This window comes from Lipotes vexillifer, unplaced genomic scaffold (genome assembly GCF_000442215.2).
Source record: "Lipotes vexillifer unplaced genomic scaffold, Lipotes_vexillifer_v1.1 scaffold875, whole genome shotgun sequence".
Classification (NCBI taxonomy): domain Eukaryota; kingdom Metazoa; phylum Chordata; class Mammalia; order Artiodactyla; family Lipotidae; genus Lipotes; species Lipotes vexillifer.
The window spans coordinates 2,111,566-2,136,073 of NW_006792177.1; the positions used below are offsets into that span (position 1 = coordinate 2,111,566).

The window sequence follows — 24,508 nt, forward strand, 5'->3', positions numbered from 1 at the left end:
CCCCTTGGAGTTTCCTTACTCCCTGCTCTGGACTGTGGAAGATATCCAGCTTTGTACAAAAGGGGAGGCAGCTTAATTCAAATAATAAAGAACAAGGAATCCATATAACAAATATAAGCCATTATTTCTAGCATGAGAAGTTAGCAAGAACAACAGCATGGCAGAGAGAGAATTTCTACCTTCACTTTGACCTTGAGTGAAATTTAGATTTATTGTCAAAGGGAAGAGAACCCTCCACAAAATGAGTCACAACTCAGCTTGTAATGGTGCTGTCTGACTCTAGAGGTGCAGTCTGACCCATGCTTCCCTAAATATCATCTGGTAGACTCTAAAACAATGAGGGTGAAAGCACATTAAGCCTGAATTAAGTCTACATACACAAGGCAGGAAATGGGGAAAAACATGAAAAATAGATGTCATATATTTATTTATGTGTATATACTTGTTTTGTTTACCTTGTTGCAGTAAATTCTTGGTCTGAACTGTGGGAGGCAAAGATTTATTACCATCCTTACGGCTGAAAGGATAGCTTCCAAGCATCAGAAATAGCCTTAAATGAAAAAATAAAACTTGGTATTAGACAAGTTAAAATTCAAATCTAAACTTTTAGGAGTTGATTCATAAGATCAGCTTGGTGCTTTGTGACCACCTAGAGGGGTGGGATAGGGAGGGTGGGAGGGAGGGAGACGCAAGAGGTAAGAGATATGGGGATATATGTATATGTATAGCTGATTCACTTTGTTATAAAGCAGAAACTAACATACCATTGTAAAGCAATTATACTCCAATAGAGATGTTAAAAAAAAAAGAGATGAGAATCAAACAGGATAACAACAAAACTTTAACACACACACATTCTCACGGTCTATACTCTTTTTGTATACTATATGGGATACTGGGAAATTAGTCACTGAAAAATTACAAATCAGATTTCTTTTGCAGACTGTGTAGTTTGGTTCTCTGGATGACAGCTGTTCTAAAGCCCCAGTGGAGGCAATGGTCTATCAGCTCTGCAGGGGGCTCCCCACAGGAAAGAGAGGGTCAAAAGTGGATGAGCTCAAAGAAAAAAGAGGACTACTTAGCCGGAAGGTTTAGAATGAAAAGGGTCACAGAAAATAATCATAGTGGTGCTATGCATTATTGTCATTTAACACTTGTTAATGCAATTACGTTTTCTTATTAACACGAAAACAATTAGAAGAATCAAAAATGTCGTTACTGAGAAGTAGAAAATCTTAGAGTTGAAAAGCACCTTAAAAGAACATCTAGGAGCTTCCCTGGTGGTGCAGTGGTTAAGAGTCCACCTGCCAATGCAGGGGACATGGGTTTGAGCCCTGATCCAGGAAGATGCCACATGCCGTGGAGCAACAAAGCCCGTGTGCCACAACTACTGAGCCCAGGTGCTACAACTACTGAAGCCCACGCACCTAGAGCCCATGCTCTGCAACAAGAGAAGCCACCGAGATGAGAAGCCCACACACTGCAAGGAAGAGTAGCCCCCACTCACCGCAACTAGAGAAAGCCCGCACACAGCAATGAAGACCCAACACAGCCAAAAATTAAAAAAAATTAAAATATATATATATATAAAAAGAACATCTAATCCAAATACAGCTGACCCTCAAGACTTCCCTGGTAGCACAGTGGTTAAGAATCTGCCTGCCAATGCAGGGAACATGGGTTCGATCCCTGGTCCGGGAAGATCCCACATGCCGCGGAACAACTAAGCCTGCATGCCTACAGCCTGTGCTCTGCAACAAGAGACGCCACTGCAATAAGAAGCCCACGCACCGCAATGAAGAGTAGACCCTGCTCACCGCAACTAGAGAGAGCCTGCGCACAGCAATGAAGACCCAATGCAGCCAAAAATAAATAAATTAAAACAAACAAACACATCTGACCCTTGAACAACACAGGGTTTAAGGGCACTGACCCTCCACACAGGTGTTGAAAATCTTTACAGTCTGCTCTCTGTATTGTTTCCACATAAGTGAATTCAACCAACCTCAAACTGTGTGGTACTGTCTGTCGTATGTATTTAGTGAAAAAAAATCCACATGTGAGTGGACCTGCATAATTCAAACCGGTGCTGTTCAAGGGTCAACTGTAGTCATTTTGATGACCAATAAGCAGGGTAAGGGAAATGGATGAAGGTGGTTAATAGGTACAAACTTCTAGTTAAGATAAATAAGTTCTGGGGATGTAATGTACAACATGGTGAATACAGTTAACACTGTATTGTATATTTGAAAGCTCCTAAGAGAACAGATCTTAAAAGTTCTCATCACAAGACACACACACACACAAAAAAAGTAACTATGTGAGGTGATAGATGTTAACTAAGCTTATTATGGTAATCATTTCACAATATATACATATATTAAATCATTATGTTGTACACCTTAAACTTATACAATGTTGTATGTCAGTTATAGCTCAATAAAACTGAAAGAAAAAGACTAATGTCCAACAGCCTTCGTCTTTCTCTGTAGAGAAGTAGGGGAGGCACTAGAAACATCCCTCCCAGTGGTAAGCCTCTCCAATGGATTTGAACTCCTTGAATGAGGCCACCCAGCCATTCTATGCTTTTCCATCTAACAGACAAGGCCATGAAAAACTCCCAGTAGCGACAGGGCCACCCTCTGGGGTCTTGGTATTGTAGTGCTCAGTAAGTGCCACTTGCAGAGGCCAGGCATGTTGGGCATCCTGCAACATTTTAGTGAGTAGCTTCTGCACAGTGAAGATCTGCCATGAGACCTGTGAATGTTTATTATCTCAGCCTAGCCCCTATGTCAGTTTCACATATAAACACAGAATATTTTTTAACATGATTTTAATACATGCTGAATTTTCTAGGAAGGGAACTTCCATGTCAACCACAAGATCATACTTTACTTCAGGTCTTTACCAAGAAGTGTTCACTTCTGAAAACCACATCACTGTGGTATTCAGAAATGCTAATATATCTGACAGTCCACATTTGTAGAATGTCAGAAGTCTGCATTCATGTTGATTCTACATGTTGGTAAAAGCTTTTGATTACTTTTTTTTTTGGCTGTGCCACGCAGCTCAAGGGATCTCAGTTCCCCAACCAGGGATCGAACCTGGGTCCCCTGCAGTGGAAGTGAGGAGTCTTAACCATTGGACCACCAGGGAAGTCCCTCAGTTATCCTATTGAGCTCATTGATTTTAACAAATTTTCAGGGACTTGAGGGGGCAGAAGGTTCTACAATCTCAATAATAATGAGAGCCTCTTTCTTAAAATGGTAACTCTTATTTCTGTCTCCCATCTTACTATATTAGCTAGAACTGCCAGAATTATATAAAATAATATTAGAGTTGCCATGCTTGTTTTGTTCCCATTAGAAAACACATCTAGTGCTTCATCTTTGAACATAATGCTGATTGTTAGACTGAAATATTCTTTCTATGTTAATAAAGCACTCTGATTTTCATAGGTTTTTGAAAATCAGGGATATGCTTTGAATTCTGATTGTCTCTATATACTGAGTTTTATTATTTTTCTTATTTGACAGATTAATGAGATATAACACATTTTCCAATTTTTTTAAATAAATAAATAAATTTATTTATTTATTTTTGGCTGTGTTGGGTATTTGTTGCTGCGTGCAGGCTTTCTCTAGTTACGGCGAGCAGGGGCTACTCTTCGTTGCAGTGCGCGGGCTTCTCATTGCAGTGGCTTCTCTTGTTTTGGAGCTCGGGCTCTAGGCGTGTGGGCTTCAGTAGCTGTGGCATGGCGGCTCTAGAGTGCAGGCTCATTAGTTGTGGCGCATGGGCTTAGTTGCTCCGCGCCATGTGGGATCTTCCCGGACCAGGGATGGAACCTGTGTCCCCTGCATTGGCAGGCAGATTCTTAACCACTGTGCCACCAGGGAAATCCCAAAATTTCCAATTTTAAGCCATCTTTTTATTCCTAAGATAGGTTCTAGTTGGTTCTGGAAGATTGTTCTTTAAATGTTTTTCAAACTCTACTGAATTTGATTGGTCGTATTTAATTTGAGATGAGATAACACTGCACGTTCATGTAACATTTACAAGCCCTATGCTAGGAACTGGAGTGGAGATAAAAATGAAATCGTCAGGTGGTGAAACTATTCTGTATGACACTGTAATACATGGCATTATACATTTGTGAAAATCCACAGAACTGTACAACACAAAAAATAAACCTTAATGTAAACTATAGATGTCAGATAAAAATAATATATCAATATTGGCTTACCAATTATAATAGATATACCACATTAATGCAAGATGTTAATAATAGGGAAACTGTATGCAAGGGAGAGGACGTATATGGGTACTCTCTGTATTATTTGATCAATTTTTCTGTAAGCCTAAAACTACTCTTAAATAGTCTAATAACAATAATAATAAAATAATAATAATAAAGAATGATTGGGGAAAAAGTGACTGAAAACAAATTAGGACTGGAGAGCAAACTGAAACAAGTGACTGTGCCATTACAGGATTAGAGTAGCAGACCCTTTAAAGAAAATCTTACAAACCATGGTATCTGTTTCTTTAGGAAATAGTGATGCCCAAACATTGTAGGATTTTATACGACTCCGGTTGCCACTGGGGTCTGTGTATGATCTTTTCCTCTCTCTTGTTCCAACACTCCTGATCTTTTAAGGCAAGTATTTCCTGCCTTAATGCTTAACACAGAAAAAAAAGAATGGCTCACCATATGAAAATGCAAACAGTCTCATCCAGGAAGACGGCCTCCTCAGCTCTGCCTAGGAAAGAGCCAAGCTACCTGAATTCACTGCAAACACTCTCCAGTGAATACTTACAAATTATAGACTCCTTATCCAAATTTGGCATCTAAGTACAAGAGAGACAGTGTCTGAGTATAAGCTGGGGACCACAGACCATGGCTAAAGTGCCCTGCAGTTCAGAGAAGCAGCTTGGAGCCAGACAATATGGCATTATAAGATAGTAAGATAATAAATATTTATAAGCAGATGTCAATTTTCATTACAAAGATTTTTTTATTACAAAATATTTTAGATAAAAAGGTAAAGAATGTAACATAGTAGACACTCTTCTACCCACCACCTAGATTTAGCAAATGCTAACATTTTGCCACGTTCATGTCTCATTAATGTACCTTAATAATTTACCGTGTATTATCTTGCAACATGCTTTTCTATTAAGCATTATTATTTTAAGTTTTTTCATGTTGAAATGTGTATATCTAGTTTGTTCATTTTAACTTCTTCATAGTATTCCACCGTATGACTAAAACACAGTTTATTTCTCCATTGACCTATTACTTATATTTTTAATTTTTTTACTATGAAAAAAAGCTGCAGTAAATATTCTCTATAAGTCTTTTTGTGGGGAAAAAGAGTTAAATAACACGGTCCTGTCCTCAAGTCTTGAAGCATTACAAACTTCCTCCCAACAGTGATTATGGAATACAAAGGTTTGTAACAGAGCTTTGCACAGATGACATTAAGAGTAGGGAAGGATGGTCTAATCAATGTTTTTCAATCTGTTGTTTTAAAATCAAGTTATAGGTTGAAGAAAAGAAATATGAACTAAAAAAGTACAAAATACCAAAGTACACATAGTGCATTATTTCATGAGACTTTTGTTTCAGTTTTATACAAATACATACAACAAATATATACTAGGTTCAATATAAAATGTACTGTGGCTTTTGATGAAAAAGACTGAAAACACTGGCCAAAGGTATACCCAGAAGTCAGGGAAGAATTCACAGGAGTAACATTTGAACTAGAGACAACTAAGACACATGTCTGACCTCACGGACAACTTTGAAGAAGGACAGATACCACATACTAGTGGTAAATCGTACAATATATGCTTGACTATAGGAGCCAAGAGACAAGAACAGGAACAAAATAGGAAGGGCACTAGGGAGAAGGACCAGTAAGAGTCAAAGCACAGAAACAGGACAACGTGAGGCCAATCCAGGAAATGCTGAATATGCCACTTAGCTGGAGGAAGCAGGGCTGGAACGGCATAGTTATAGTGCAACATTACTACCAGGAAACTGACAATGACAGGATCTACTGATCCTACTCAGATTTCACCAATTTTACATGTACTCATTTGTGTGTGCCTGTTTATTAAGTTCTGTGCAATTTTACTCTATGCACAGATTTATGTAATCACTTTGTATGTACCAAAGTCAAGATACAGAACAGTTCCATCACAAGGATCTCTTGTACTGTTCTTTATAAATCCAAATACTCTATTACCACATAAGTCTTAAAGTTCCTCACCCAGATCTAAGCTCCTCAACTGAAGAATCCAGTTTAATTCCACTACCCACACTATAAGAAACAAACTTGAGGGACTTCCCTGGTGGCGCAGTGGTTAAGAATCCACCTGCTAATGCTGCGGACATGGGTTCAAGCCCTAGTCCAGGAAAATCCCAGATACTGCGGAGCAACTAAGCCCATGGACCACAACTACTGAGCCTGCTCTCTAGAGCCCATATGCCACAACTACTGAAGCCTGCGTGCCTAGAGCCCATGCTCCACAACAAGAGAAGCCAGCACAATGAGAAGCCTGCGCACTGCAACGAAGAGTAGCCCCCGCTTGCCAAAACTAGAGAAAACCTGGGCGCAGCCAAAAATAAATATATAAATAAATTCATTTTAAGAAGAGGAAGAAGAATGAGGCTCCAGATACATGCTCAGAGTATTTCTTGCAGCTGACAGCCCCTACGGGACTGGATGTCCACACGGAGACAGACCTTTCTCCTCTGCCTCCCTGTACCAGGCTGAGGAAGGGAAAATGCAAGGGAAGGACTAAGAAGGGACCCAGAGGTAGGGTGACCAACAATATGGTATACCCAGGACTGAGGGTTTTTTTCAGAACGTGGAACTTTCAGTGCTAAAACCAGGAAAGTCCCAAGCAAACTGGGACATCCTATCTGGAAGGTTTCTGTCTGTGCTTCCTTGGAGCTTAAAGCAGCCAAGCAAACCTTTTTGTTGCTGATGACTCAGAACCTAGAGGTGGGGAAGTGTGGAGGGATAACTTAGAAGAGAATAAGGTGAACATGACACTTTCTGGACACCTGTGCATCCATCTTCCTTTGGCTTACTGATGGCTTCCTTGCCATAGCTGAGTTATACAAGCTGATTTTTGAGTCTCATGAAAATGTAATGGAAAGTAATTCTGGCAGATACACATATTTTAAAGACTAGGCTCAAACAGGTTACAGGATTAAAAAAAAAGATTACCTGTCAAATAAGAGAAAAGCATTTAGCATCAAAAAGTGGGTAGAATACCAAGGCACTGAGCAATTTCATAAATTGGGCATTTCAGCTTTTAAAGAAGTACAATACTTCTTATAATTTCTAAATTGAGTTACTGGTCCATCCAAGTAAAAAATCTGACTTGTGTGCATTTTTTTATAGCTGGTTAAAATGAAAGACAGCTGTCCCAGCCTATCCCACATAGTCACCCACCGATGAGAGGGAAGCAGGAAGACCAGAACACAGGTGTAGGCCCAAAAGAAGCTTGCAATTTTATACACCTGGAGCCAATTCACCCTTCAAGAGCTTAATATGTGCAAGATACTCTGCTAGGCACAAGTGGACACAGTTTTTACTCTTAAGAAACTCACAGGATCAAAACAAGGCACAGATGGGGAAGGGTTCTAATACCATTTACTCAGTACCTTAATAGCAGTGTCAGAAAAATTATATGGGAACCCAGGTAAGGCAACCAAGCTCCTCACATACAAACCTGACCCTAACTCTGTTCTTCTCCAGGGCCGTATTCCATCTGTTCTTGCCTCTCTCTTGAATCTTCAACTTATCTCTGACTATTGGACCCTCTCCTCAACATGTAAACAACTTTCAAGTCTCTTCTGCCCCCATCAGCCACCTCAAAAGAACCCAGCCTTGCCTTTCTTAGGGTTGTCAATTTAGCAAATAAAAATTTTAAATGCCCACTTAAATCTAAAATTTGGATAAACAATGGATTTTTTTTGGTTGTTTGTTTAGTGTAAGAATGTTCCATGTACTACTTGGGACATACTTACACTAAAAAATTATTTATTGCACATTCAGCAAACTACGAATAGAAAGGAACTTCCTCAACACAATAAAGGACATTTACGAAAAATCCACAGCTAATATCATACTCAGTGGTGAAAGACTAAAAGCATTCCCCCTAAGATCCAGAACAAGATGAGGATGCCTGCTTTCACCACTACGATTCAACTTTGTCTAGAAGTTCTAGCCAGAGCAATTAGGGAAGAAAATGAAATTAAATAGTATCCAAAGTGGAAAGGAAGGAGTAAAACTATCTCTATACACAGATGACATGATCCCATATATAGAAAATCCTGAAGAATATACACATATACATACACAAAACTTATAAGAGCTAATAAAAGAATTGAGCAAAGGTGCAGGGTAAATCACTTGTATTTCTATACACTAGCAATGAGCAATTCATAAAGGAAATTAAGAAAATTCCATCTATAATAGCATCAAAAAGAATAAAATACTTAGGAATAAATTTAACTGAGAAGGTGCAAAACTTACACACTGAAAACTACAAAATGTTGTTGAAAGAAATTAAAGACTGGACTTCCCTGGTGGCGGTGGTTAAGAATCTACCTGCCAATGCAGGGGACACGCGTTCGAGCCCTGGTCCGGGAAGGTCCCACATGCTGTGGAGCAACTAAGCCCATGAGTCACAACTACTGAGCCTGCACTCTAGAACCCGCATGCCACAGCTACTGAAGCCCGCGAGCCTAAAGCCCGTGCTCTGCAACAAGAGAAGCCACCGCAATGAGAAGCCCACGCACTGCAATGAAGAGTAGCACCCCACTCGCCACAACTAGAGAGAAAGCCCGTGCACAGCAACGAAAACCCAACGCAACCTAAATAAATAAATGAATAAATAAATTTATTCATTTATTTATTAAAAAAGGAAAGAAAGAGCTAAGTAAATTGAAAGACATCCTGTGTTCATGGGTTGGAATACTTGATATTAAGATTGAAGAGCTACTAAACATCATCAGTCACTAGGGAAATGCAAATCAAAACCACAATAAGATATCACTTCACATCCACTAGGATGGCTATTTTTTTAAAAATAGCAAAGATGTGGAGAGGGCTTCCCTGGTGGTGCAGTAGTTGAGAGTCTGCCTGCCGATGCAGGGGACACGGGTTCGTGCCCCGGTCCAGGAAGATCCCACATGCCGCCGAGCAGCTGGGCCCGTGAGCCATGGTCGCTGAGCCTGCACGTCCGGAGCCTGTGCTCTGCCACGGGAGAGGCCACAACAGTGAGAGGCCTGCGTACCGCAAAAACAAAAACAAAAACAAAACAAAACAAACAAAAAAAAAGATGTGGAGAAATTGGAACCCTAGTACATTCTGGTAGGAATGTAAAATGGTATAGCCAATACGGAAGTATGGTGGCTCCTCAATAAGTTAAACATAGAATTAATACATGACCCAGCAATTTCACTCCTAGGTATATACCCAAAAGTACTGAAAACAGGTGTTCAAACAAAAATTTGTATATGAGTGTCCACAGCAGCACTATTCATAATAGCTAAAATGTGAAAACAACCCGATGTCCATCAACTGATGAGTGGATAAATAAGATATTGTATATATATGAAATGGAGTATTTTTTGGCCATAAAAAAGAATGACGTACTAGTACATGCTATAACATGGATGAACCTTGAAAATATTATGCTAAGTAGAAGAAGTCAGACACAGAAGGCTGCATATTGTACAATTCCACTTATATGAAATATCCATATATGCAAATCCATAGAGACAAAGCAGATTAATGGCTGACAGGGTCTGAGGAAGGGGGATATGTGGGGTGACTGCTTAATGGGTATGGAGTTTCCTTTGCGGGTGAAGAAACTGTTCTGCAAGTAGCTAGTGATGACTGGCTATACAACACTATCAATGTACTAAATATCATTGAAATGTACACTTTGTTTAAAATGGCCAATTTTACATGTACTTTACAAAACATTATTCACTACTTATCTGAAATTCAAATTTAACTGAGCATACTATATTTTATCTGGCAATCCTAGTCCCATTCTAAATCCTGCTCAAGTTTCCCCATCCCTTCAAAGGTTCCCAAGCAATTGCCTCAATATTTGCAATCCATTCCTTAACTCCACTCATTCAACAGGTGTGCAGTCTGGCTTTTGCCCTGACAATTCAATTCAAATTGCTATTGTTAAGGTCATCAGTGATATACAAGTTGCTAAACTGACTGAAGATTTTTCAGTTCTTGCCTTAATTGCTCTCTCCCTAGCAACTGACTATACAAACCCTTTCCTTCTTGAAATACTCTTTACCCTTGGCTTCTGTGCAGTGAAAGGTTAACTCAGCAGGTTTGGGGTATTCAAGTCTTGCACATTCCAAAGAAACTTCACCAAGTCCTGGGATATAATCTCTAAGCCTTTGGAACACTGTGCCTGATAAGACTGTTTTATATACATCTAGGACCTCGGGCCACACCAGATCGTTTACATTAACAAAGTAATTTATGGTGGGAGCCTTGGGTCATGCTGTATAAGATGGACCTCTGGAGGGGTTGGGGACTGAGTAACGAAGGTCAGCCATGTGGGCACTCACTCCATGTCTACATGACTGACCCCAAATAACCCTGCACACCAAGACTCAGGTGAGCTTCCCGGACTGGCAATATCTGTACATATTGGCAAACATCATTGCTGGGATGAATTAAGGGCAGACTGTATGTCTCCACTGGACAAGGACAACTGAAAGCTTGTGACTGGCCTCTCCTAGACTCTACACTATGTGCCTTTTTCTTTTGCTGATTTTAACCTGTATCCTTTCACTATAATAAACCACAACTCTAAGTTTTTCTTATTTTTGTGAATCATTCTAGTGAAAGTGGTCTTGAGGAGCCCAGACTTACTTCTATGCCCCTATTTTTTCCTAAGTCTGATTATCTAACTGTTGTTTTCCTGCCTTTATCACTGGATCCCTTTGCTTTGCCCTCCCTATAAATTCTGGTATTCTACTCTTGGTCATCTTTTCCCCTCCCTACCTGCAATAACCTACTTTCCACCTGTCCTAGGCAATTTCACTCATGGTTCTGCCACCTGACCTCATGGCCATTTGAGACCCCAGCCTGGACCCTTCTGCCTAGAGGCCCATCTCAGCATGACCCGGGCAGACTCAGCATTAACTCTGTACCCAAACACATCTCCTGCTTTAGTCTCAATTTTAGTTGCTGACTCCCTATCAATCTTGGCACTAAAATCATCATTCCCCAAACTGATCAATTAGCAAGTATTGATCTTTTTCCCCTTCCAAACATCTTTGAAATTTAAACTTTCCATTCCCATAATTTGGGCCTTCATTGTCTCTCACATGAGCTCTTGCACACATCTGTGAAATATTCTCCCTGATTGATCTCACACACACCCCCACCACCACTCAATCTAGTTCTATCCTGCTTTTTACCTAACGTTTCTAAAACATGAATCTCTCCAATTACTCCCTGACTTAGACCCTTTAGAGGCACTCTAGCCCCTGTAAACCTAGGCTCTTTAGCAAGGCCATAAGGCTTGTGACCCAGATATTCTCTCTCTCTAGCCCCACCCTCTGCCTTCCTTCTACCCCCAACTCTCCAGCAATGCCCAACCACTCTAAATTCCCTGACCACACTCACTAAACATTATGTCCCAGGACCCATTCTAGGCACTGCAGATAAATTCTAGACAAAGTTAACTCAAGGAGCTACCTTCCAACAGGGAAACCAGTAAGTAAATAAAGAATAATTTCTGATACTGCTGAATGCAATGAGGATAATGAAGCTGAAGGTGATAGAGCATGATCAAAGGCCAATGCGGTAATTTTAGTTAGCATGGATGGGGAAATGACTTTTGAGAGGAAACCTAAATAATGGTGGGAGGAGTCCGTTTTAAAACAAATTCTCATAGACCCCAAGTGTTTATAAAAGTTACCTGTATTAAGTTTCTTATATATATATAATCTTCTTATGCTCGTGGCTCTAATACAAACCTGAAGCCCCCTAGACTACCTATTATGGGAGTAATACATTTCCTTCTTGTCAGAGCTACTTGCCATGAAAAACATTCTGCCTGGTCATCAGATTTTGGAACCACTGGCCCAACAGGCACTCATGTAATTCTACTCTTCTAGGTCCAATTTTAAGGAGAAAATATCCTTGGGAGTGGGGCGAGGAGGAATTATGTAGGAGAAGTAGAAATGCAGACAAGGGAGCTAAGAGGAAGATATTAAGGTAATTCTGAAATGGCTCTTTGAAACAGGAAGAACGAGCAACTAACAACAACCAACCAACGAAAATGAAAAGGACTTTAATTTTAGAGGGTGTGAAGAAAACATGCATGGGGAAAAATGGTGAAATGTAAGTGAAGCTGTAAAAGATTCTTATTTAAAACAAAGTATAAGAAAATCACTTATTTAAAATGAGCTTTAGACAATGCCTGACTACACGTCTGTCCTAAAAATTCAAAATAACCATGAGATGAGGCCAGTAAACAGAAAGGAAAATGAGATAGGAGTTACTTGACCATAAGACATTTTAAGATGTTTATTATTTACCTGCACAAATTAACAGCAACTTATACAACTGAACCAGGTTACAATTAATTCACAGTAATGTACACTAGCTTCTATCTGCCACAGACTCTTAAGAACACAAACAAGTCTCGTCAACTGATGATTTTATTACCAAATCTACATTCTGGCTTTTATAACTGTTTCACAACACCTGGCACAGTGCACATCTACAGCATTTATGACTAGAAATGACCCTGAAGGCCCTTCAGAGAGCAGAGGTGAACACTTTCTCATGGAGAAAGGCCAGCTTTTCTAAGCGAGTTCGTTTCAGTAATGGGAGCCATTCCCAGTGAGATAACTCCACCACATGGTATCCAAGCTGATTCAGCTGCCGCCTCTTCATATTATGTAGTCCAAGCAGATCCCTGGAACCATAGCAATATTGGTTCTTGTTTGTCAACTGAATAGCCAGCTTCACTTGTGGGGCCTGCCTGCAGGCCGGGGGGCACAGGCCAGCCATCTCCATGGCCTCCAATCTGTCTGCCGTATTGCAAAGGGAGCCCCCCATAGGTATGGCCGCCTCCTCCTCTAATTTCATGGGCTGCTGCCCACTGTCTGACTCAGTTTCCCCCTGCAAATGCCCTCTTGATTTCCCTTTTAGTAGCTGATTCATCAAATCATCTGTAAGGCTGATTCCCACATGCTTAAGCCTTAATTTGGCTACATCTTCAGTTGGTGTGGCTTCTCTGTTAAATGGTAATGGCTTCATGTTAACATCAAGGTGAACCTCTAAATCAGAAGATCGGGTATGAGGCAAAATCATATGGTGTTTGACATACTGGGGCCCACCCAACATGGTCTCAAGTAAAAAGAGAGCTTCTAGGAATTCAGGCTTTGAGTTCATATCCTTCCTTGCTAAATTCCACAGCATTTCCAATGCCTTTTGCTGAAGGTGAGAACTAAGACGATTGCCTCTGTAATCTGGACACTCAATGCCAACTGTACCATCAAGAGTATAAAGCTCCTTGGTGACCTCAAACTTACTTCTCTCTTGAGCTAACCTGACAAACCCTGGACTCAAAGCGAAATCTATGAGCTCTATTGGAAAGTACTCAGAAAATGCCAGGCCCAGCAGGCAGGTGAGCAGGTGTTCTGGGTATCGGTTGAACTCAGGCATCTTTCTGTGAATCTCATTTATCAGGCTAGAATAAAACTCTTCTGCATTGGGTGGCTTATAATTCAGAGTTCCAAATGACCACAGAATCTTGGCAACATCTTTACTTCGACAGTATGCTACCCTAGGAGGCAAAGAAGCAGCCACAGCATTCATTACTCCTTCATCCAGGATACGTAAGGCCGAGCAGGCAAGAGTCAGGTGCATGACACCTTGAACTCCCAGGGAAGGAATTCGCTGAGGAGCAATCTGTCCAAGCTGCTTCATGAAATTTACGTGATCCACATGAGTGAAACGGAACATTTTAAGAATATTCACTAAGGCATAACTACTCATATGCTGCATGTCAGCACAAGCCAGGTCTCCAATTTTCCGCATGACAAATTCAGAGAGACTACTACTAGATTTAAAAAACCCCAAACAGACTGTACCAACCTCCTCTAAATTAATCAAATCTATATACTTGAGGATTAATGATTCCAATTTTTTCATTAGGTCCTGGGGTGCCTGACGACTTTCACCTATAATATAAATTAAGTGAATCAGCTGGGACAAGGATAGCTCTTTCCAGTGCAAATTAAGATAACTAAAAAAGATTTTTAAAAACCGAGGTACTCTGCGGCCCAAGTACCGCCAGAGGTCAGCCACCAAGAGAAGTTGATCCAGACTCACCTCCCATACCTTATGGCAAAATTTGGTTTCAAACACATCTAGCATTGAATGGGAATGAGGAATTCCTAAACTGACAAAGGCTTTCAAAATACTGATCAGATCTGGGGCATCAAAGAGATTTATGTTTTTCACACTCAGCTGGCAGAGCAGAGCAAAGCTGGCATTGGACAGCAAAACAGGATGCTGCTCTGCAGGCAAAGAGCTCAGCTTACAAAAATAGTCAGCAATAATTTGAGGCTGGAGATTTTCTTGATAAACTGTGACTTTGTGCAAAATTAGTTCACCTTCTGAAACAGACAGGGGCTGACAAGTCTCAGATCTGTTATAGCTGTGAAGCTGGTATTCTGGTCTTAGCTGTAGGAAAACTCGAGGGTCTTCAAAGGAATCAAAAGTTTCTACATCCTCTTCATCAACTCTCATGGCCCTGGGTGAGCCCGGCTTCAACGTGCTGGCCTTAGAGTCAGAAGCCCTGCTGAATTCCAAACTGGGGAGGGTACTGCTAATTGTCAGAATTCTCCCAGAAGCAGAGGTGCTACAAATGTTAACTTTTCTGGCAGGATAGCAGAGGCTGTTTTCTGGAGAGTCATGTCCTTTGCGCCATGTGCAGCTTCTCATATTCCAACATGCCACACTTTGGGTTGCACTGTAGGTAAAAGGATTGCAAAAAGCTCGATATCTTAAAGGTTTTAACAGCCTGAGAGTGGCTGTCATTCTGGTGTCAGAACTGATCATTTTGGCAGTCAGAACACAGTCCTCACAGGTTTGACCAAGCAATTTCTTGTTTACATGGTTCTTGATTAGAGCTGGATGAGAAGGCATTCCACAGAAACTGCCTGGAAATCTTCGGCATATCACAAGAGCCATGGATCACAAATGACTGGGCCAGAATTGGTGCCAGATACTGAAAGAAGGGTAGATGAAGAGTAAGTGGCTTCCACCTATCATAATACCAAAATTTACACACTATAAAAAATGGATTAAAACTACACCACTGTCCACTCAAGTAAGTTCAATGCTGGTGAACGCCCAAACCACAAGACAGCATACATCAAGGATAAACCCCATGTACCTTGCATAAAGGCACAGGAAAGCCCCAAACCCAGGGTACTATTGGGCAGTTCTTCGGACTGCTCCTCACTCTGAACTTCCTTTGTCCTCTGGACAGACTTCCTTTATGCTTAGAAACATCTGTTCCACTAACATCCAACAGGAAGGAGGCAGGCAGATTTCCAAAAAGAAAGCTGGGAACAAAAGTGAGCAATGTATTCCACCTCTTTGATATCAACACATAAAGAGCATACTTGGAGAATAAGAAAGTTGGTAAAAGCTGCCATACTAACAGCTAAAGGAAAAAGTGGGATTTGGGGTAAAGTTTAATTCATTATACCCACAATAACCTTCCCTGTTCCTCCTTTTGATTACAGAATTTGGTTGTTCTAATGCTACTCCTGTACCTCTTAGAAGATGCCTATCCTCCTTCCAGACCTCTCCAGTCTAAATCACTATCACAGAGTAGTCATGCACTTGGGAAGTAAACTCAAAAACTCACTCACAAGGAATGAAATTGTGCCATTTGCAGACATGGATAGACCTAGAGACTGTCATACAGAGTGAATTAAGTCAGAAAGAGAAAAACAAATATATAATATAGCTTATATGTGGAATCTAGAAAAAATGGTACAGATGAACTTATCTGCAAAGAAGAAATAGAGACACAGACGTAGAGAACAAACGTATGGATACCAAGGGTGGGGGGTGGGATGAATTGGGAGATTGAGATTGACATATATACACTACTATGCATAAAATAGATAACTAATGAGAACCTACTATACAGCACAGGGAACTCTACTCAGTGCTCTGTGGTGATCTAAATGGGAATGAAAACTAAAAAAGAGGGGATATATGTATAACTGATTCACTTTGCTGTACAACAGAAACTAACACAGCATTGTAAAGCAACGATACTCCAATAAAAAATTTAAAAAAAAAACTCACCCACTTTGGTGGGGGAGGGCAGAAGGCCCAGGCCCTACTCACTGTCAATTCATGGGTGGGACACAAAGAGCATCTCAAAGCTGGGCTCAGGGAGCACCAATTCATGCAACTGCCCTGCTGACAAGGGGACAGCACAGCTTTCCTCTGGAGGAGGCAGATTAGCAATACTTCCAGAGAGTCAAGTGTTGATTATCTTGCCTGTGAGTAGCCCAAGTCCCATTTTTCTCCTATAGTAGAAACCACGAGAGGCTATGAAAATGACTGCTGTACTCTTGCTTTCAATGTTTATTGTCTTTCCCTCCACTTGAGAAATACCAAGGCCTGACAAAGAAAACCCAGGAAGCCCTAAGCTGCCAAGATATGGACCAGACAGGGCTCTTGCTGCAGAAAATCCCATGAGGGCTCTGAGGGTGCCAGAATGACTTTCTGAAATGCCTAAGCAACTCCCGTCAGTCCCTTCCTTCCAGAGCCCACAGCATAAGAAATAGAGGACTGCAGGGCAGGCCAGTAGCTTTTTTCAGGTAGCCAAGCTACACAGCCTTCTCTGGATGGCAGAAATGTATGCTCTAATTTCTTTGTGAACCAGAACGGAACTCTCTCATGCGAAATCTTTATACGCTTGGTTTCTTACTGTGGCCTGGGGACCATTCTGCCCACTATGTTTCAATCTGTGGGTCCAGATGCTATAGATCAGGTGTTAGCAAACTATGGCTCAGAGCCCAAATCCAGCCCTCCATCTGTTTTTCTAAGTAAAGTTTTATCGGAACATAGCCAGGCCATTTGTTAAATATTGTCTATGGCTGCTTTCTCACTACAAGAGCAGAGTTGAGTAATTTTGGCAGAGAATATATGGCCTGCAAAGCATAAAATATTTACTATCTGGCCCTTTACAGAAAAAGTTTGCTATAGACCATTAGCTTACTCCTATGAATGCATATGGCCAACTTTTTAAAAATTAGAAAACATCAGAAAAACAGTACTGAAATAATTTTTTCTTTAGCACTTAGATGATAATTAAAGATTTATGCCTCAAAATAGTCACTAGGAATCTCAATTAATATTGCAGCACAGGCATGGTGGGAACAAAGGAGAGAGCAATTAATGGAACTCTTCAGCTGACAGAACAGGGCTTTTAAGAAAACCTGTTTCAGAGGACTTCCCTGGTGGTCCAGTGGTTAAGAATCTGCCTTCCAGTGGACGGGACGTGGGTTCGATCCCTGGTCGGGGAACTAAGATCCCGCATGCCGCAGGGCAACTAAGCCCGCATGCCGCAACTACTGAGCCTGTGCACTCTGGAGCCTGCGTGCCACAACTAGAGAGAAGCCTGCACACCGCAATGCCCACATGCCACAACAAAGGTCCTGCATGCTGCAACTGAGACCTGACGCAGCCAAATAAATAAATAAATAAATATTAAAAAAAAAAGAAAGAATACCTGTTTTGGAACCTGGAATCTAAATTTAATTCAACACAACGTGCAACTAAAGCAATTGTTCAAAGTCCTTGTTCTCATCTTGGGAACTAGATCTGAAGAAATAACTTAAAAAAAAAAAAAAAAGACCAAAAAAAAATTTTTTTTAACAATAGCAAAAAACTGAAAACCCATATGTCTCTCCAGAAGGAGGGTGATTTACAGAATAAGTGTGTGTCAGGCATCAACACATGGAAAAGTACATACAAATAGTCAGTGGAACAAAGAGAACACAACAAGTGCCATCACTCAAAATATACTGGGCTGGCCAAAAAGTTCATTCGGGTTTTCCCGAATGAACTTTTTGGCCAACCCAATAAATACTTATATAAAAGGAAAGTAATTATGTAGCTTCTTTGTTGGGAGACTTTCTGCTACACCTTTGATAAATACACTTTTTTTTTCCTTTTTATTGGGGTTAAAACTGTTAAATAGAAGAGTACATGGATTAATTTAACAAATATTTTTATAAATAATATAATTTTAAAAGCACAATCAATAAGTTACTGCAATTAATACTACCTAAGAGTACTTAATTAGATTACTGTATGTGGTCCTGAAATGAACAAAAGAACTATGTGGAACATCATTTGACTGGTGTAGATCCAGTGTTTCGAATTGATGTGGCTCTTTTTGATACAGGCTAAGGGACTTCCCTGCTGGTCCAGTGATAAGACTTCACGCTTCCAATGCAGGGGGCCACGGGTTTGATCCCTGCTCTGGGAACTAAGATTCCACATGCTGCGCGGCACAACCAAAAAAAAAAAAAAATACAGGCTAAGTCCCAAGATGGAAATAACAAGAGTCACAATTGTCTCAGGGTCTCCACTGTGGCAAGCCTTGAATGAGCTGCTTTATCTGCATCAGTTCCAATCCTTACAACTTTTCTGTAAGGTAAGTTTTATTATCTCCATATTGTTGATAAGTAAAAAGAGTCTTCACAAGATTAAGAAACCTGCTGAAGATTACACAGCCAAGGGACAAATGGGGTTTGACATCACATCAAAGATTATCTGATTCCAAAACCCACATTGCTAGTGTATTAGAGAGACAAGAAGGAGAGTCAGATTCCAGATAGGGGTGTGGGGGGGACCCCAAACAATCTATACGGTTTCCAGGTGCCAGGAAGCTAGAGGACTAGAACTGGGTGAGCCCAAAAGCCCCTCATACCTCTAATAGTCTAAGATCCTAGCTATCACTAGTATATACTACTTATAAAAAGAACGAAAAGAAAATCTCAAAGACCAAAATCTACATGAAGGAATGAGTTTACAAGATGCCCCAGTAATAAGGTAAAGAGAGCTATAATTGAGGTTTATACATAAGTTCAACATAGAAGGGAAGTAAAGGGAAACCCCAGGATAATGATGAAGATCCCAGGACTACAGCTGTGAGCAGACACAAAGAGCAACTAGTTTATGCTGGAGGAGATGGATATTATATATCCATCTGATGGGTAATCTGAGGATGAACAAGTAATAGGTAGATGGAAAACCAAGCCAGTAACAGCAACAAAAATGATTAATTCCAAACAACACAAAAAAGTTGTACAAGACAGAAAATGTTATATTACTCTCCTTACTCAGCTGTAAACAATATTTACATAATCTTACTTATATAAACCTTGAATATCTGCCTCACCAAAAATTATGAGCAACCTATGTTGGGACATTAAAGGGAGGGGAAGTGGGGTAGAAGAAAACTGAGTAGTGATACAAGAGACCTAGAGCATCAAAGTCCATAACTAAGAAGTCAAAAGATTTTACAGACATAGACATATCCTAGAAACCAAGAAACAGAAACACAAATGTTATTTAGAAATACACCAATGAATGCCAAAAGAAACAGGCAAATAGTTGAAAAGTGACTCTGGGTAACAAAAATGGAGGGAGAAAAGAAAGGAAATTAATTTTAGTGTTACAAGATCTGTCAAACTATTTGCCTTTTTTTTTTTTTTTTTTGGGCGGCGCTGCATGGCTTGTGGAATCTTAGTTCCTGGACCAGGGACTGAACCTGTGCCCTCAGCAGTGAAAGCGCAGAGTCCTAACCACTGGGCCACCAGGGAATTCAACTACATAAGCCATGCATTTTTTTTTCCTAATAAATTTATTTATTTATTTATTTTTGGCTGCATTGGATCCTCGCTGCACACGGACTTCCTTTTAGTTGTGGCGAGTGAGGGCTACTCTTCGTTGTGGTGCGCGGGCCTCTCATTGCGGTGGCTTCTCTTGTTGCGGAGCACGGGCTCTAGGCGCGTGGGCTTCAGTAGTTGTGGCGCATGGGCTCAGTAGTTGTGGCTCATGGGCTCTAGAGCACAGGCTCAATAGTTGTGGCACACGGGCTTAGTTGCTCCGCGGCATGTGGATCTTCCCGGGCCAGGGCTCGAACCCGTGTCCCCTGCATCGGCAGGCGGATTCTTAACCGCTGCGCCACCAGGGAAGCCCCAAGCCATGTATTTTTAATTTAAAGACTTAAATTTACAAAATGCATGTTCTAACAGGAAATTAAAGTGTTCTTCAAGAAGACAATCAGGGACTTCTCTGGTGGTCCAGTGGGTAAGACTCCGTGCTGCCAATGTAGGGGGCCCAGGTTCCATCCCTGGTCGGGGAACTAGATCCCACATGCCGCAACGAAGATCCCACGTGCTGCAACTAAGACCCAGTGCAGCCAAAATAAATAAATAAAAATAAATATTAAAAAAAAAAGACAATCAGTGAATAGAGAAAGCAACATTAGGACTTCCCTGGTTGTGCAGCGGTTGGGAGTCTGCCTGCCAACGTAGGGGACGTGGGTTCAAGCCCTGATCCTGGAGGATCCCACATGCTGCGGATCAGCTGAGCCCATGCGCCACAACTGCTGAGCCTGCGCTCTGGAGCTCTCGAGCCACAACTACTGGGCCTGTGTGCCACAACTGTCAAGGGCCGCGCACCTGGAGCCCGTGCTCCGCAACAGGAGAAGCCACTGTTTGAGAGGCCCGTGCACTGCAACAAGAAGCGGCCCTCGCTCGCTGCAACTGGAGGGAGCCTGCATGTAGCAACGAGGACCCAACACAGCCAAAAATATTAAATAAATAAATAAATAATTTTTTTTTAAAAAAGAAAAAAACCTACATACTCAAGGAAAATGCTGAAAAGTTATTTCTAGTACAAGCACTTCCTATTGTCTGTAGAACTTCTCTGTGGATGCCCAGTAACAGAACGATGACAAAATAAATAATCTTAGAGCCATGCAGAGCGAAATTGCAAATGGCAAACAGCAGCTACTCACTTTTTCACCATGTAACTTTTAGCACAACTGTGTAGACACCATATCTATGTATACAGATCTGAAATATAACCACTTCAGAAGCTGGGTATTAAGTACTGTGGAGAAGGAAAGGGAAGAAACACAAGGAAGATACAGAACCAATAAAGCAGAAGAGTGGTGGGAAAAGGCACTACAAAGGAGAGGAGGCTAGGGCTTCCCTGGTGGCGCAGTGCTTGAGAGTCCGCCTACCGATGCAGGAGACGCGGGTTCGTGCCCCGTTTCGGGAAGATCCCACATGCCGCGGAGCGGCTGGGCCCGTGAGCCATGGCGACTGAGCCTGCGCGTCCGGAGCCTGTGCTCCGCAAATGGGAGAGGCCACAACAGTGAGAGGCCCGCATAACGCAAGAAAAAAAAAAAAAAAAAGGAGAGGAGGCCAGAATGTTTTGCCCAGATAGAGAAAAATATAGCTGAGAGTTAGTTCCTCCTTACTTAAGGGCTCCCAGACAATCCATAAGAAAGCTGGAAAGAGAACACTATGAGATGCCCAATCAATAACTGCAGATGTCTCCTCTAAAGGTTCAAATTTATGTGACATCATTTCACAAAACCCCACTCCTAGTTAAGTGCCCTAAGGATACTCTCCTTCCCATCTCCTCTTTAGGGGTCCTAAAGAATCAGAGTGGAGCCTCAGAGACCACTGGACCAACCATGACTGTTCTGAAAGGCACTGCCCAAACCACCCTGAATGATGTGATTTCACAAGAGCGAGAAATCTTACCTTTCCACCTTCCAGGTACAGGTCTGAGCAAGGCCGAATAGCTTCGCTTTAAACTACAGTCCAGAAGTTAGAGGAGGGGAGCCAGGCGGAGGAACGCAGCCATGCTAACTGTAGATTAAGTATATGACACCCTCAGCATATTCAATTTACCAGTTACCGGATATCATCCCTTAATTCTGATTTGATTCTTTCGCTGGAAAAATTTAACCCACTTATATCCTGATAAAATTACCATAAATAAATGAATACTTCAAACTCCATTTTTGTTTTAGAAAATAATATGTTGAGTAGCCCTGAGAATTAAAATAGCAAAAAACGAACTTCCTCTAGGCACTGCAGTCTATGAGAGGTCTGACAAAAATCCCAATATGTAAACTACCTGCACCCACAATCATGTGAAAAAATTTCCAAATAAACAGTCCAAGTACCTATCACTGTTAGCACAACCGAACATTTGGTTTTATCTGTTTTCCTAGATTTGCAAGGCTGCACAATATAGTATTTCAGACAAGTGAAGGGGAAACATCAGAATTCTTTGGTATCAAAGTTAACTTATTTGCATGATGAATGACAAGGCTTTGTTGGGGACCAGAAAAAATAAACCAATGAATGGGGAAGAAAATCATACTGACAAATTAGATGTGCATAACTGCCAAAAACCTCACTTTCTCAGTTGTCTTATGCAGTACAGAGTCTTTAGGTTTTATTCTGGTCTACCAGGCAGAAGCAAATTCATCCCAGAGCTTGCCCAAGGCCATTCAGAGCAGTGAGTCACAGAATCTAGGTGACCGTTCTTACTATTCACAAAGTGTGAGCAAAGTGCAGAAAACATAAATTCAGATTCCAGCAGCAACAAATGACTAAAGCACAAAACATTAGCCATGTTGGTGCTAAAGCACTTGGCTCCAGCTCCACAGGATGAAGCACCGTCCAAGGGTCTGCAGTGAGTGGGCAATGAAGCATCACCCGAGGAGGCCCATGAACGTAACTGGTATGGAGAGGCCTCAAAGCTCCCTGAGTCAGGAAAGAAGAGCTGTGTCATGATTTGTACGGAAAGAGAAATGGCAATTATTTTTCTTATCCCTGGAGAGAAAAAAGGGAGGGGGACATCAATAACACCCTTAGACTTGTGCAACCAGAAACTATCTGTTAAAAAATGGGGAAAGCGTATATATCGTATTGATATTTACTGAAGACTCAACCTGTCCCAGGTACTGAGCAAAATGCTGCAGGGCCTTGCTGCTCAAAGTGCGGCCTGCGGAGCAGCGGCATCAGCCTCACCTGGAAACTGGTGAGAAACGCTGAATCTCAGGCCCCACCCCAGGCTTACAGAATCCGAACCTCCAGATTCCAGTGAATCGCATGCAGATTGAAGTGTGATAAGAGAAGCGGCAGAATATCTCACTACGCTCTCACAAAAGACCTGTGAAGCAAGTACTGTTATCATCTCCGTCTCACAGAGGAAAACTCAAGGTTCAGGTAAGCAGCCTGCCAAAGGCCACAGAACTCCGGATCGCCGAGGTTCTCCCTAGAGCCGGGCCTTGGACAAATGCCCGCAGGCCGCGCCGGGAAGCGCAGCCCAGCTCGGCAGGGAGCGCCGCCGCGGCCTCCTCTCTGGCCGCCGTCACTCACCTGAGCCTGTGGAGCGCGGGCGCCGCAACACCAGTCGCCACTCCCGCGAGTGGTCGCGGCTCGGCGACTTCTCCAGCTACCCCACGGCCGCACAGCCCCACTTCCGGCCAACTGCCCGTTACTTCCGTATGCTGTGCGAGTGACGGGTGCGGCCGAGGCTCAAAAGACTCTGCCAGCGTTTTCCAAAGACGTTTTCCACAGGAAGATGTTGCTGCAGAGACAGGACCTGCGAAGGGAAAACCCCGCTGTGGATGGACGGCTCTGAAGGTCACTGAATAGCCTAGATACAGGTTCGAATCTCAGACCGCTACTCAGGGTTTTATGGCCTTGGGGAAGTCACGTAAATTCTCTAAGCCAAGTTTCTTATCTGCACAATGAGATAATCATGCATTTATAATAGAGATATATCTAGAGAGCGTTCTCAGGGGGAGAGTTAGTGATGGATAGACGAGCCTGTTAGGAGAAATGGATGTGAGGAGCTGGGATGAAAAGGCCAGAGCTTTGGCAGATGAGCCAGGGTGATCCTCCACCTCCCCAAGTAGGGGGTCTTCCACCTGAGTGGGTATGGGCAACCAGGCAGGGAAGAGACTCTCGAGACTTCCAGGAGGACTTGGCCCCAGACGGCCGTCCCTGGGGTCACTGGAGACGATCAGTGTGATCAGAGTGGTCACACCTTGTCCGTGCCTTGGCTGCTGGTCCACCCATCCTAAGGGCTGTGAAGGGGACCTGAGAAACGGTGCTCCCTCCAGGGCACCGTCTTGACAGGGAGACAAAACCAATGTAGGGAGGACACTTCACTGCAAGGAGAGGCAAGCCTGGTATCCCAACTCCTGAGCTCTGTGGAGGGCACTGTTTGCCTGGGGGTGAGCATTATGGGCCCTAGACCACTGACACCATTGCTTAGAGAGGGTTCTCTCACCGGGGCCGGACCAGGGCAAACACTGTGAGTTGCTGATTATGACTCTG

At 42.1% G+C, this 24,508-nt stretch overlaps 2 protein-coding genes and 1 non-coding gene across 5 annotated transcripts in view; all 3 read right to left on the reverse strand.

Moving 5' to 3' along the window:
• The window catches only part of UBOX5 (U-box domain containing 5), a 31,686-nt gene extending 8,111 nt beyond the window's left edge, over positions 1-23,575 (reverse strand). For 2 of the 3 annotated variants that reach the window (XM_007465402.1, XM_007465400.1), the window contains exons 1-2: positions 23,543-23,575; positions 456-550 (exon numbers count right to left, since the gene is read on the reverse strand). In XM_007465402.1, the coding sequence (XP_007465464.1) occupies positions 456-509 (54 nt within the window). In that variant the 5' untranslated portion in view covers positions 510-550; positions 23,543-23,575. Of the gene's footprint in view, positions 1-455; positions 551-23,542 lie in introns of those variants that run through there. The other variant, XM_007465401.1, reaches the window with a different exon arrangement.
• TRNAG-UCC (transfer RNA glycine (anticodon UCC)) lies at positions 3,084-3,156 on the reverse strand. The gene has a single exon. It is a non-coding gene; the product is annotated as a tRNA-Gly (tRNA).
• On the reverse strand, positions 12,976-15,128 carry FASTKD5 (FAST kinase domains 5). Its single transcript, XM_007472179.1, is given in 2 exon segments — positions 12,976-13,145; positions 13,148-15,128. Coding segments are annotated over 2 exon segments (2,151 nt in total).
• Positions 23,576-24,508: the final 933 nt, after the last annotated feature.